This window comes from Schistocerca americana, chromosome 2 (genome assembly GCF_021461395.2).
Source record: "Schistocerca americana isolate TAMUIC-IGC-003095 chromosome 2, iqSchAmer2.1, whole genome shotgun sequence".
Taxonomy (NCBI): Eukaryota; Metazoa; Arthropoda; class Insecta; order Orthoptera; family Acrididae; genus Schistocerca; species Schistocerca americana.
In genome coordinates this window covers 613,905,837-613,919,940 of record NC_060120.1, presented here as the reverse complement: position 1 = coordinate 613,919,940, position 14,104 = coordinate 613,905,837, and the positions used below count along the sequence as shown (strand labels likewise).

Here is a 14,104-nt window from a genome sequence, read left to right as displayed (position 1 = left end):
CTCTTAGATCCCTGTCTAATGTTACCCTTGGAAATCATGCCAGATACGGATACAGCCAGAGAAACATTCCTGAGAAACAGGAATATAAGATTAATTGCTACTAGTTTCTCTAGCAACAGTTCAGCTGTGTTCTAAGGTTCTACCCTAACAACACCCTCGTAACTAGTGACACCTTTTGAATAAACAGTGTAGTTTACAATCATCATAGTTTACACCAGTTACTAAGTGAATCACAGATAACATTTAATAACTGGACACTTACATCCTTTGCATTGTTAACTCGTGATCTCACACAGCACATTGGATTAAAGCAGACAGGTGGAATTGACCCTATGCTTGGCACATGTTTTATTTTAAAAACCGTCTATTGTGTTTTACTAACAATTATCTAGACTGTACTACTTGTTTGTCTTCATTCCATTTCGATGATCAAAATAACATATTTTGAATTTACAGTAAATTGACTTTTTCCCCGTGGTTGGACAAATGCATTGACTGCAAAATCATGCAATCAGAAGAAAAATACTAAAACTGCAACACAAATTTATAATGTGTCACACTAAATTTGAAAACAGCATTTGAATGTACACCACAGTACAGATATTTGTATTGTATTTTAGAGAGACATTGTAAAACATTACACAGACATAAATGTTTCATAATAAATGAGGGCTGCAACTTGCCTCTACAGCAGTATCCTTAATTCATCAAATTTCTCAGTATCTGAATCCTTGTTTTATGCTTTCTCTTCTTTACAAACATCTGTCATTAAAAGAATAAAAGGGTGAGTTATCATTGACACTAAATACGCTATCTCATCAAAAGTATCTGAGCATCTGTTAATGGATATCAATATGAGGTAATACCTTTATGATAGCTTGAACTCTGTTGGGGACTCTTGCAACTGAATGTGAAACCTGAGTTTCTCCTGGTATATAGAATGTTCGAATAACTTGTAGGAATGCATAAGGTGACATCTTCAACAACTGCTGATAGTTTGATGGGTGCACACCCTGTCATTTTCAAGGTACAAATGCAGGTGGGAGGTGCTGTGTAAGGGAATTTAAAACTGTGGTTTGCAGAGAATATCCAGAAAGCCATCTCTATTTATAAGGTCACTCACTAATTTAATTTAAACTGGTTCCTTAATAACACTATCGCAGTAGCTGGAAGTGCGTGCCAGACACTTCATGTTACTATATCATATATAAGCCAGTGTCCCGCAATAGAATATGGTACCGGACAAGCAAGATTATGTTCAGGAGATGCAGTGTTTACTGCCTGATACGGTGTATTGTAGGATCAGTGCTGACCTTAGGAAAAGTGTTGAGACACAGACTAACAATCTCTTGAAGAAAAGTTCCTTGTTACAGGAGATTATCAAGAGATTTAATTCTTATTGTGATGACTCCTAGATTATATAGCATTTAAGATCCATAAGGAAGGTGTTCCTCTTAGACCGATTGTGAGTAACATTAGTGCTTCAACATATTGTGTAGCAAAATATGTTGCTACTGTGTAGAGCCCACCAGTAGATTGTTGAGAGCATCACATTAAGAATTCACTGGATTTCGTCCAGAAATTACTGGGAATGCCTCTGAATGACTCTGATATTTTAGTACATTGTGATGCAGTTTCTCTTAACTCATGGTCCTCGGTCTGACTGGTTACGGTTAATTGAGGTTAGGTTTGGTGTCGATTTAATGAATATATTTTGACTATAGCAAGCCCTTTGTCACTACTTTTTGTCAATTTGTTTATGGAAGACTTCAAGGAACGTGTCTTGGAGCTGACGAATAACCATTTCATGATAGAGATGCAAAAGGATGTTCGCCTTCGCTTTCTTGATGTGTTTGGTGAGGAGGAAGGTTGATGGTATGTTGGGACATGCCATTATAGGAAGTCAGTGTACTCAGAGTTGTATCGGCAGGCTGATAACTGTTACCATCAGGCTCAGCATGAAGAGGTATTTCGTACACTGGGTCACAGGACCCATGTCATGTCAGATCCTGAAAGTTTGTCAGCTGAGTTAGCCCACCCTTTCATCAGAATGGTTGTAATGAAAAACACATCAGATGTGCAATGCACTATCGACCAACCCATGAGTGATGATAGTATGAAGGTAGCACCAAAGGCTACAGTCTTTTTGCATTACACAGGATATTTCCCATACAGTTGGTCATATTTTGTGGAAATATGATGTGAAATGTGTTTTTTAACCATCATATAAGATTAAAGACTCTCTTATGATTCATAAAGACTGATCTTGATTTTGTAAGGCAGGTGTCTGTCATATTCCTCGCAGTTGTGGCATATCATCATATCATATATATTGGTCAGACCATTAGGATCATCAAGGACCAGTGAGCTGACCATAAGTATCACACACACACTTACAACATTTGAGGAAATCTGCTTTTGCAGAACATTGCATTGGCATCAGTCATCGTGTGGGAAATAACAGCAGGAAGATTCTGCCACGCATTTCCAGCTGTTGGGATAGTGTTATTAAGGAAGCAGTTCAATACTAAAATCAACAGCATTAAAAAGACAGGAAAAGGAAATATGGGTACAAATAAAGATCTGCAGTAATTGGCTGAGCAAACATATAATATTTCTTCCAAATAATAACTGGTGTTAACAACCGAAACTGCAAGTACTTTCTTCCTTCTCGTTTTGTGATAGTTCATCATTCCTGAATCTGAGAATGAAATAGACTCTTAATCTTACAAAATACTTTACAGTAAGCAGGTTTATTTCCTCACAACAGCCATTAGGAAAACCTGCAACTAGGCCATTCCATTCACATATTTTTCTGAAATTTTGTAGGAACATTTCCACATATTACCAATGAACATTGGTAAAGTTTTACTTTCGCCAGTTTAATACTTGGTGAAGTATAGTAATTTGTGTGACCCCATAGCACAGCTATCAACCGTGCACCCACGCATTATCGGCTACTTTAAGGCACAGTATCTCTGGAAATATGTTATTGAAAGACACAAAACTATGCTGTCTTGTACAACCTTTTGTGCTCTTTTAAATGAAATACTAAAATAAATTTCTGAACGATTTGCATAGGGATAATTTGAAGCAAAGTTGGCCAAAAAATATACACTCTGAAAAAATTTGAACCTTATCTTTTTATATCACTGGAAGTAATTGCGGGATACACCTGAAAATTTGCATGTAGTAGCTTTCCAGTAGTGTACAAATTGAGGGCAAAGTGGACGATTTTTCTAAAAACGTCAAAAATGATAACTTTGCCTCACTTTTTCAAAAAGCACCCAAAAACTATATTTGGTATTGAACCGCAAACATATAAGGCCCTAAAAAATGACGACAAGTTGGAGGACCAATATTCTGCTGTTCCTCAAATCTGCTATCGTTTCTGTTCTAAAGTTGTTTAGCGTTCTCTGTGGGAGATAATCTCAAAAATCTTGATGGCTAGGAAGTGAGCTCGAGTCAGTAAAACTGCAAGTAATTTATTTTTTTGTTTTTATTTTATTTTATGTATTTATTTGCACATTGCTACAGCATCCAGCTCTACAAAATTCTTTTTCTAAAACTGAAATGGAATAAGGGATACAATAAAAAATAGTTTTCTCTTTTTTGTGAATCTAGTAATTTGAGGTACAGTAGAGTCTTGATAGTTCGAGGTGGAAGGGACCAAGACCATCTCAAACTGTTGAAAAGTCATATTGTCGAAATGCTTGTAGGGACATTGAAAAGAATAAATCACGTAAGAACCTCACTTTAGTAACTTTGTGGACACAGTATAGGAGTGCAAATTTTTTATTGTCTTCTTTATTTAGTAGTTTCAATGTTTCTGACTTAACAATCAAAGACATGAATTTTGTTTCTTTGTTACAGCACTCATTTTAGAAGGTTTACATACAAATCCAGTCAAGAAAGAAAACTAAACACATCTCTGTACTGTATCAACAACGACAAATGTAAAACATCAGTTAACAACAGATGGTTTGGCTGTGTATACAATTAAATACCAGGAGAAGCATATGCATGAGGTCATTGACAAAGACACAACAAGGGGGAGTGAGTAGTTTGGCAGTTGTTATGGCATGAGTGTGGGGGAAACATCGAGGATCGCTATACAGTACAGTAATCTCCTCCCCCCCCCCCCCCCCCCCCCCCTCCCTTTTATGCAGCTCGAATTTATAGGAAACTCATAATTCTGAGACTTGAATTATTGAAGCACATTATTTCAAAAGTGTCTCTTTTTGTGTTCTCCCTTATTAAAACTTTTTTCCCCAAATATTTGCATCATTGACATTATGTGGTATGTAGTACAGGTTTCCTCATGACATTCTGCGGCAAATTAATGAAACCTATAAAAAAAATTCAAGTAGCTTGAAGTAAACATAGAGTTAGGATCCTAAAAGAGGCCTCTTCAAGCTTTGGCCTCTGGCACTTACAGAAATGTATCATCAGTTTGGGATCTTGCATAAAAAAATCCTTATCAGGTTTGGGAATCTGTTGTACAGAAACTCATTCATGGCTGCTGTTGCACAGCTGTCAGACATGGGCCCTATGGCAATAGGGATGCTGGTTTTCTCCTTTAAAAGGAAACAGTAGTGGTTAAGGCTTCATGGGCCATAGTGTGACATTTACACAATTTTTCTCGTCTACACTAATTTTTCACATTAACCCACATTAACCGCAAAATATGGTAACACAAAGTATGCTATACTTTATCCCAAATTAAACTAGCACATCAGTAGCATTACACAATAAAAAGACAAACTGATAATTCTATAAATCCATTCCATAAGAAAAGTCTGCTGCGAACTTCAACAAAATTTATACAATGTAAAACACATTTACACATTTTAAAACCTGATGGCTATTTACATGATGTATGCTGCAGCTGACACACAACAATTTTGCTATCATCATCTCGATTGCCTTGGTAATGCACAGTTAAACTGTGAATGTTATAACTAGTTTGACTCTGTAGTTATAGCAGAAAAACATACTGAAATACACTCCTGGAAATGGAAAAAAGAACACATTGACACTGGTGTGTCAGATCCACCATACTTGCTCCGGACACTGCGAGAGGGCTGTACAAGCAATGATCACAATCACGGCACAGCGGACACACCAGGAACCGCGGTGTTGGCCGTCGAATGGCGCTAGCTGCGCAGCATTTGTGCACCGCCACCGTCAGTGTCAGCCAGTTTGCCGTGGCATACGGAGCTCCATCGCAGTCTTTAACACTGGTAGCATGCCGCGACAGCGTGGACGTGAACCGTATGTGCAGTTGACGGACTTTGAGCGAGGGCGTATAGTGGGCATGCGGGAGGCCGGGTGGACGTACCGCCGAATTGCTCAACACGTGGGGCGTGAGGTCTCCACAGTACATCGATGTTGTCGCCAGTGGTCGGCGGAAGGTGCACGTGCCCGTCGACCTGGGACCGGACCGCAGCGACGCACGGATGCACGCCAAGACCGTAGGATCCTACGCAGTGCCGTAGGGGACCGCACCGCCACTTCCCAGCAAATTAGGGACACTGTTGCTCCTGGGGTATCGGCGAGGACCATTCGCAACCGTCTCCATGAAGCTGGGCTACGGTCCCGCACACCGTTAGGCCGTCTTCCGCTCACGCCCCAACATCGTGCAGCCCGCCTCCAGTGGTGTCGCGACAGGCGTGAATGGAGGGGCGATGAGAGTCGCTTCTGCCTTGGTGCCAATGATGGTCGTATGCGTGTTGGGCGCCGTGCAGGTGAGCGCCACAATCAGGACTGCATATGACCGAGGCACACAGGGCCAACACCCGGCATCATGGTGTGGGGAGCGATCTCCTACACTGGCCGTACACCACTGGTGATCGTCGAGGGGACACTGAATAGTGCACGGTACAACCAAACCGTCATCAAACCCATCGTTCTACCATTCCTAGACCGGCAAGGGAACTTGCTGTTCCAACAGGACAATGCACGTCCGCATGTATCCCGTGCCACCCAACGTGCTCTAGAAGGTTTAAGTCAGCTACCCTGGCCAGCAAGATCTCCGGATCTGTCCCCCATTGAGCATGTTTGGGATTGGATGAAGCGTCGTCTCACGCGGTCTGCATGTCCAGCACGAACGCTGGTCCAACTGAGGCGCCAGGTGGAAATGGCATGGCAAGCCGTTCCACAGGACTACATCCAGCATCTCTACGATCGTCTCCATGGGAGAATAGCAGCCTGCATTGGTGCGAAAGGTGGATATACACTGTACTAGTGCCGACATTGTGCATGCTCTGTTGCCTGTGTCTATGTGCCTGTGGTTCTGTCAGTGTGATCATGTGATGTATCTGACCCCAGGAATGTGTCAATAAAGTTTCCCCTTCCTGGGACAATGAATTCACGGTGTTCTTATTTCAATTTCCAGGAGTGTACATCACAATGAATAGTGACAAAAGGAACCCCTTTTTAAGTTTTTAGATTTATTAGGACTTTCTCACTTTCTGGTCATCAAAACTTTTGATATTGCCTTCCTCAGATAGTACTAAACAATTGTAGAACGTAAGGAAAAATGCAAAATTTAATTTGAGCCCAAGTGGAATATGGACCTATTTTCATTGCACCTCCATCTTGTTATTGTGTGCTCGTACTGCAAAATCAAATACAGTTTAGGTGGTTTAGAACATGCTCCGTGGTGTCCCACAACAGATTCTGCATTTTTCAACCAAAATTGGGTGAGAAAAAAGAAGTGTTGTGTTACTTAATGAACACTCCTTGTACTTTTTAAATTATATGCATCTTTGTCAAAAATGAATAATCTTAGCAGCTTTATGTAATTGCTTCTTTTGGTGATCAATTGTTTCTTTTAATTATTTCTTCCTTACATGAACTGAGTGGTGCACCTGATGAATCAATGAGTGGTGCACCTGAATCAATGAGTGCATCCTCCCCTCCACGGGGGTGTGTATTATGGGCACATACTGCTGTACTCAATTCACTTTCATCAGTTACACCCACAGAGCATGATGATTTTTTGCTCCTATTGCACTAGCACAGTGCATCTGTTGGGCAATTTGTGTTTGAGTGAAATATCTGGGGTTTGGTTTGGTACATCAGATGATATTGCCACTCCATTCCACACAAATTTCTTCTTGCCTGCACAAAAGGACCTACACGTTTCCTCACTTAGTCTAGTAGGTAACTGGAAAAATATATCAGTCTAGTAGGTAACCAGAAAAATGTATCATAGTATACTTTTTTGTGAAATTAAAGTATGAAACTAAGTACTAAAAAGTTGTAGCCTGATATGCTTATCTGCAGTTGAGAAATGTTCAGACATTTATACAGTAGTAACACCCGAAAAAGTGGTTAAGTTCTGAAGACATTAAGAGTGAATGGAAATGTTAAATATTTTCTCACAGGCCCTAAAGTATAACTAACCATCCTAAAATGAGCATGTATTATTCGTAACATTATTCGTGTACTGGTGCCTCTTGGCATCCTTGGAAATCAGAAAATTGGTGTTCTATTTTTGATTGCTGCTACAATTTATAGTACCACAATAAACTCTGAAATAAGACTGCATTTGCATTTTAAATGTTCTTCTGCACTTCACATACACAATACACAACCATTTCACAGTATGTTTATATGTGCTGCAGTAGTGAAGTAGCAAAAACACTGTGGGGGTTGTGTGACTCATTATGTTGGACTATGATAAAACAACAAAGATGTTGAAAGTTGTAAGACCCTAAACTTAGGAATAGGGAAAAGACACCCATGCCAGTAGATTCTTTGTGTTTACAGCACAGAGAGATTAAAACTGTAGGTTTGATTTGAAGGGGGAGAGGAGACTGCGCTGTAATGAGTTGCATCAGATTGTGATAAACAGTTTTAGCAGAAATTGTGTGTCCCATGTAAATCATAATTCATAGTAAAAGGGATAACATGCAATCATTTGTTACGGTGTATGGTAAAGAAAACTTTATAACACATGCATTTTCCATGTCTCCTATTCCTCTTAAAGTCACTGCTGTGTTCTTCTTTATATATCCTAATCTATTTTACATTGCCGTTAAAACAATTACATGATATCCACAAACAGCTAGTAGTTAATATTGTCTGTGTATTCCCTTGGAAGAGAGTTCATATTATTTTCTCCATGGTTACTTGTGGGAAGCATAAATCCTCCCAGTAGAACTCGTGAGTCTATTGTATGTATATAAACACTTGTGCCAATAAAATGAACCCATTACAAACTAAACCTTTGAACTACATCAGTTTCAGAATTGTTTTCAGCATAGTAAAGATTCCACACGTGTTGCAGTGAATTTGCGCAGTTGGTAAACCATTAATTGCTGCTCCAGGCACAAATTTTCTGCTTATTCTCAAGTTTTACAATGTTCCTCACAAGATATTATGTTATTGTAAATCAGAGATTTTTTTAAAATTAAAGTGGGTCTACTGCACTTCCCTAATACATGCTTGATGGTGTTTAGTTTGTCTCAATTTAGCTTTATTTTTCATCTGATCTTACATAAACGTACAGATTATTGATTTTGTATTAGTTTGCAACTTTATCAGAAGCCTTTTTAAAAGTAATAAAATAAAGTATACCTGACTATTCTCTGCAGTAATATAAAACCTAATGGGGAAAAAATTATAAATGAGTTTCATGGTAAAAGATTTATAATTCAGCAGATTGATCTTATAACTAATCTTGAACATCAGAATGCCTTAGACATCCTTTAGAAGTAAAAGATCAAAAGAAAAGAGGGGGGGAAAAAAGAAAATAAGAAACTACATAGAAATGACACAATAGAAGATACAGTAAAATGGAAAGAAGTATGGGAGAACATTCATTATCTAGTAAAAACAGTGAAAAATGGCTCAGATTCTGTTCTCATGTGCTGACTATCTTTAATTTTGATGTTCAGTACAGTTCTTTAAATTCCTTGCTTGATACCACTTCATCTCCCACCTACTTGCCTGTTTTTGTATGTTTGAAGAATTGCCTCTTTTCTGTTGCTGCAAACCAGTTCAAATGCCTTTGCTTTTTGAATGCAGTATCATGTCACTCTACTAAAATGGGAAAATATTATGCACAGTTTCATCATTTACTTACGTGGAACTGCTGGCAGTTTCACAAACGTTTCCTGGGATCACGCTCTACTATCTACAGTTTGCACACTTGCTGAAATATCTTCTACCAAGTCATCAAATATTATACAAGATCATGCGTAATTAAGATTATTATTAAAATGTTGCATTAATCATTTACTGCTTGCCTTGTAGTATTGTTGAAATTCAAAATGAGTGAACCCTTCTTCGCTCTAACAATGTGATATGAGATTCAGCCTGTGGTACTAATAATTTCTTGTCTCATGTTTGTGTAAGGCATCTGTTTAGGGTCTATTACCACAGTCACAAATTGTGTGCAGAATAAAATATTTTTCAGCTGTGATGTTCGTTATTACCCACAGTCTAGATTTTCTTGCTCATCCACTATGACTGGCCATGTGTCCTATCACTTCATAGTATGATTTTAGTCATATTGTAGGCCTCATATGAACTTACTTTTGAGACTTTGAGTTTTCTGGTTTCAGAACTGAAGAAGAATGACACTATAATGTCATTGAATTCTTTGTGTAATGTATCTTCAGTGTGCATACTTCGCTTTTTCTTCTGAACACCCAGTTTTCTCATCTGCAAATGATTGTGATGTATAATATTCTCATACTCCTGTGTACGAATACTATCATTCATGATTGCTCTCTTTATTCATGTTTTAAAAATATTTCATGTAGAATGTATGTTATTTTCTGAGTCACTAGAATTTGTGTGCACACCCCCATTTTATATTTACAACTTTTCTAAATAAGTTATGCACTGCTTCGTTCTTAACAATGTTGTTTTGGTCATCAACTTTTAATGTTGGATTGATGCCATTCTTGGTTCTTGTTGCTTGCAAGCTATCCTCTTCATATCAGTACAGCTCGTGCATCCCATATCATTGACAATTTGCCTAATGTAGTCATCTCTAGGCCTGCTCCTACAATGTTTTCTTTTACCATACATTTAACTAGGATCTAAGAAATGACTTCTGTGTTAACATATGCCCAACCACTCTCTCTTTTCATTGCAACGTGTTCTTTGTATGCACGTTTTCACATTGACTTTAATCCAGAACATTTCCATTCTTAATTTATTAATGTACTTGATCTTCAACAGTCTCTTCTGTCACCACATTTCAAAGGCTTATAAGTGTTTTGTTTCTCCAATCTCATTGGTCACATTTTGCATTTGTAGAGAACTGTGTTCCAAATGTACTTTTTTGTGGATCTTTCTCTGGTTTTGAAATAGGTGGAGTTTTAATTTCAAGACTTCACATTCAGCAGATTCCTTACTACCTTTTCTGATAGTTAAAATAGGCCACAAACATTTAAGTGACAAGCTGCCTAGCTCAAAAATGCCAGTTGCAATGGACATATCTTATACACAGTTTTGAGCTTAGAAATATCAACAATAAAACATGCCCCCTGGCAGACTGAGATGCAAGCCAAGAAAGTCTCCTCACACAGTCAGCATATGTTTTTATTTAAGCCCTGAATAAAATATGAGTTCCAAACTTGTGCATGGAGTAAATGTTTTCATTGATCAGCAAGTTTAGTGTATTTTTGCTTAATACAAATTCTTAATTATAATTAACTGCATTTCAGGGTGCCTTCAGATTGCTTGTGTAATTCTCCACAAGGACTTAAAAACGTGGTTTGCTGAGCTGAATGTTGATATAGAGAAAATACAGGAAATTGCTAGGTATGTAATTAACCTATTTGAGCTGTGGAAATCGTATGATGAAAAGAAAGATATACAAGCTTTGCTTGCCAAGATGCCTAAGCCCAAAACACAACCTAGCAGATAATGAACTTAAGGTTCTTAGAGGCATTCAACAATCATGGTGATACATATAGATATATGAATTGAACAGCAGCATTATTTTATTATTGTACTAATTATTATAATGCGTTATGCATTATAAAAATAATTGACTAAATGTTTATGTTAAACATTTTTGATGAAACAGAAATTGTGATATCTGAGATATTGAGTGTGTGCTCCTGACTCTTTTATATCACTATGTGCATTTAAGAAATAAAATATTTTTAATGTATTAGTTTGTTACTTTGTTTATTGGACTGAGTTATTCCAAAGCCCTTGCCCTTGTTGCTCATATTTCATGTAATATTTTGTCTCCATCCCATTCAGTTGCCTACATTGCACACTGCTGGAGAACTGAAGATTTCACTGCAATATGTAGTTCGGGTTGTGTGTTATGCTCCAGTTGTTCATGCTTAACTCCCTATAATTTCACACTGTACCCAGAAGTGAAGAGTGGGATTTATTTCGCAGTGAATAAGTGATGTGGAATACATAGCAAATAATTTACAACAAATCTGGACCATACCATTACTTCTAGTGCTCCGAAAAATGGCCATAAACTTGTAAACTAATATTCAGGGCAAACATCACATACGTTCAACAAATCACAACACACTTCGTTAGTGTAAAATGTGGTCATGCTACAATATAATGTCAATTGATATTAATGAATTATAACCAGCAAAAAATGCTCATATCAGACCACAAAAAGTTGAATATATTCCTATTCAGAAGACTCTGACAGGAAAGTGGGGAATCAGCCACCCCAATCCTCATCCCGCCTTCCTTCCCAAAAATTTTGGCATGTAGGATAATGCGTTCATGCCCTTTTAACCCAGAACATTCTAAATCCTTTTACTCAGTTTCTCTGTGTAGTTAATTACTTACACTGTCTCACTTTGTCTTTCTTTCTCATTGCTACTCTGTCCGCCATACCTTGACAGATCAAAAATTGTGTGGTATTCAACTTATTTTTTCCTTTATACCCAAGTGTTTAAAATTTTGATTCAAAATGCATCCTTCCCTATACCTACGTGGTAAAGTGTGCTGGTGAGGAAGGGTCCAGACCCTCCAAACCTATGTATGGTCTCCACTCATCCATATTTTTCTTTTCCACTGTCTCCTCTCTCTTGTACTCCCTTTGCTTCTATCTCCTTTCTCTTTTACTGCTACTCTCTCTCTCACTGACCATCAATATCCCCTTTCTCTTTGGCTCCCACTGCTATTGTCTTCATCCATCTTTCTTTCTTGTTTACTGCCACTTTCTCTCTCTTGCCATCACTGTCTCCTCTCTATTCCACCATCATTGTTCTCTCTGCTACTCTCATTTAACACAAAAAAATGTGGCTATGCTGGCTTGCCAAAACTTCTGGTGAGGAAGGCGGAATGAGGAATGAGGACTGAGGCAGCTGGTTCACACTTTTCTGTAAGAGTCTTTGAAGAGGAACATATTTGCCTTTTTTGTGCTCAGAGAGGAGCATTTTTGTGCTGGTTCCCTGCTTTTCTCTGCTATGGCAGGGTGTGCTCTTTATATAAAACAGATACTATAGTTTGGTAAAGTTTTGACAGTTTATTTCCTTCAACACATTTATAGACACTAAACTCTTGATAATCCGGTCCTCAGTAATCTAGCCCACATCTGGCCTCCAGTTGGTGAAGCAGAAATGACTTGCACAACAATGAATTATTGTATGCAACAATGTTGTTAGTTAATTACAATATTAAACAATGCTGTACAATACAGGAGGAGGAGGAGAAATTGATGAATATGATGCCAAGTGGCTGAATGAGGAAAATGTGAGATAGACCAAACTTTAACATGTGAAGAAATACACAGAAGTGTGCAGAAAAGTAATAATGAAAGTGACAAAGGAGAGGGCATACAGATTTCTCACACTGCTGATGCTGAAGCTGCAGACATCTTGGAGTACATTATGCAACAACCAGATACATGCAGTGTGAATATAATGCTTGTAAATAGGTTGCATGCCAGGGTTGTGTATCATCATTCCAACAGATAAAGATTCAGGGCATGTTTAGAAATGAATGTATCCTTGGATTTAATATAGTTTTAATGAGTCTAAACAAAATTTCAGGCACTTCCACTCATTCAGCACCTGTTACGTGCAAGGAGTCAGTGGGCTTAGTGAGAATCTAGTATACTTGGACACTTATAAACAATATATAACTATGCATAATACAAGATTAACACAAAATTGTTTGCTTTACGTTTTTTTCTGGATACTTTGCGTATCAATCACAGTTCATCGAAAATGTCTGGCTTATGTTTTGTATCTTAAGAGAGCAAAAATGTTGTTAGAAGTATTTTCCTGACTTTGCAGTCTTTCTAATGTTATGTAATTTTTGGTTTTTTAAAGCATGTTAAGTCCGCCCCCGGTAGCTGAGTGGTCAGCGCGACGGACTGTCAGTCCTAAGGGCCCGGGTTTGATTCCCGCCTGGGTTGGAGATTTTCTCCGCTTAGGGACTGCAGAGTTGTGTTGTCCTAATTATCATCATTTCACCCCCATCGATGCGCAAGTCGCCGAAGTGGCGTCAAATCGAAAGACTTGCACCAGGCGAGTGGTCTACCCAACGGGAGGCCCTCGTCACACGCCATTATTATTATTATTAAGCATGTTAAGAACCTTTTTAGCCCTTTTCTTGTCACTGCTGTACCACTTTGGGCATGGCTAGACAAAGGCCTTGAGTTCAAGTTTCGGTCTGGCGCACAGTTTTAATCTGCCAGGAAGCTCACTTTGGGCATATTTGTATAGGCATCAAGTGCCCATTATACAGAGACAGTGTGACATGAAATTTTATTGGTGAAAAATGCTGGCTAAAAGCATAATTTGGTGACCTCATAGCCCTTGTGATTACCCTAGAACACTTTCCATCTGTTCACTATGTCAGTAAAAACTACATTTATGCTTCAGAATGGATATTATGTGCATATGTATGGTTACTTTGAACATTTGGATCTTGGTAAAGCATAATCATACCGAAAAAAGTTTTAAAGCTACCCAAGAATATCATCTTAAGAACATATGGTAAAAATTTTGATGATCTGCCATGAATATAAATTACATAAGTTGCCGTCCCCACAATTGGTACTTTTTGTACCCGAAAGTCATGGTTTTTTGGGATTTAGACAGGAACCGCCTGTAAACGAATGGTGCTTTTATAAGGCACCTAAGAT

The 14,104-nt window shown here is 38.3% G+C and overlaps 1 protein-coding gene across 3 annotated transcripts in view; it reads left to right on the top strand.

Annotated features, from left to right (window-relative positions):
• Window positions 1–11,140, top strand: part of LOC124595784 (cyclin-C) — a 43,315-nt gene extending 32,175 nt beyond the window's left edge. For 2 of the 3 annotated variants that reach the window (XM_047134671.1, XM_047134670.1), the window contains one exon: window positions 10,689–11,140. In XM_047134671.1, the coding sequence (XP_046990627.1) occupies window positions 10,689–10,891 (203 nt within the window). In that variant the 3' untranslated portion in view covers window positions 10,892–11,140. Of the gene's footprint in view, window positions 1–3,873; window positions 4,041–10,688 lie in introns of those variants that run through there. The other variant, XM_047134672.1, reaches the window with a different exon arrangement.
• The last annotated feature ends 2,964 nt before the right edge of the window (window positions 11,141–14,104 follow it).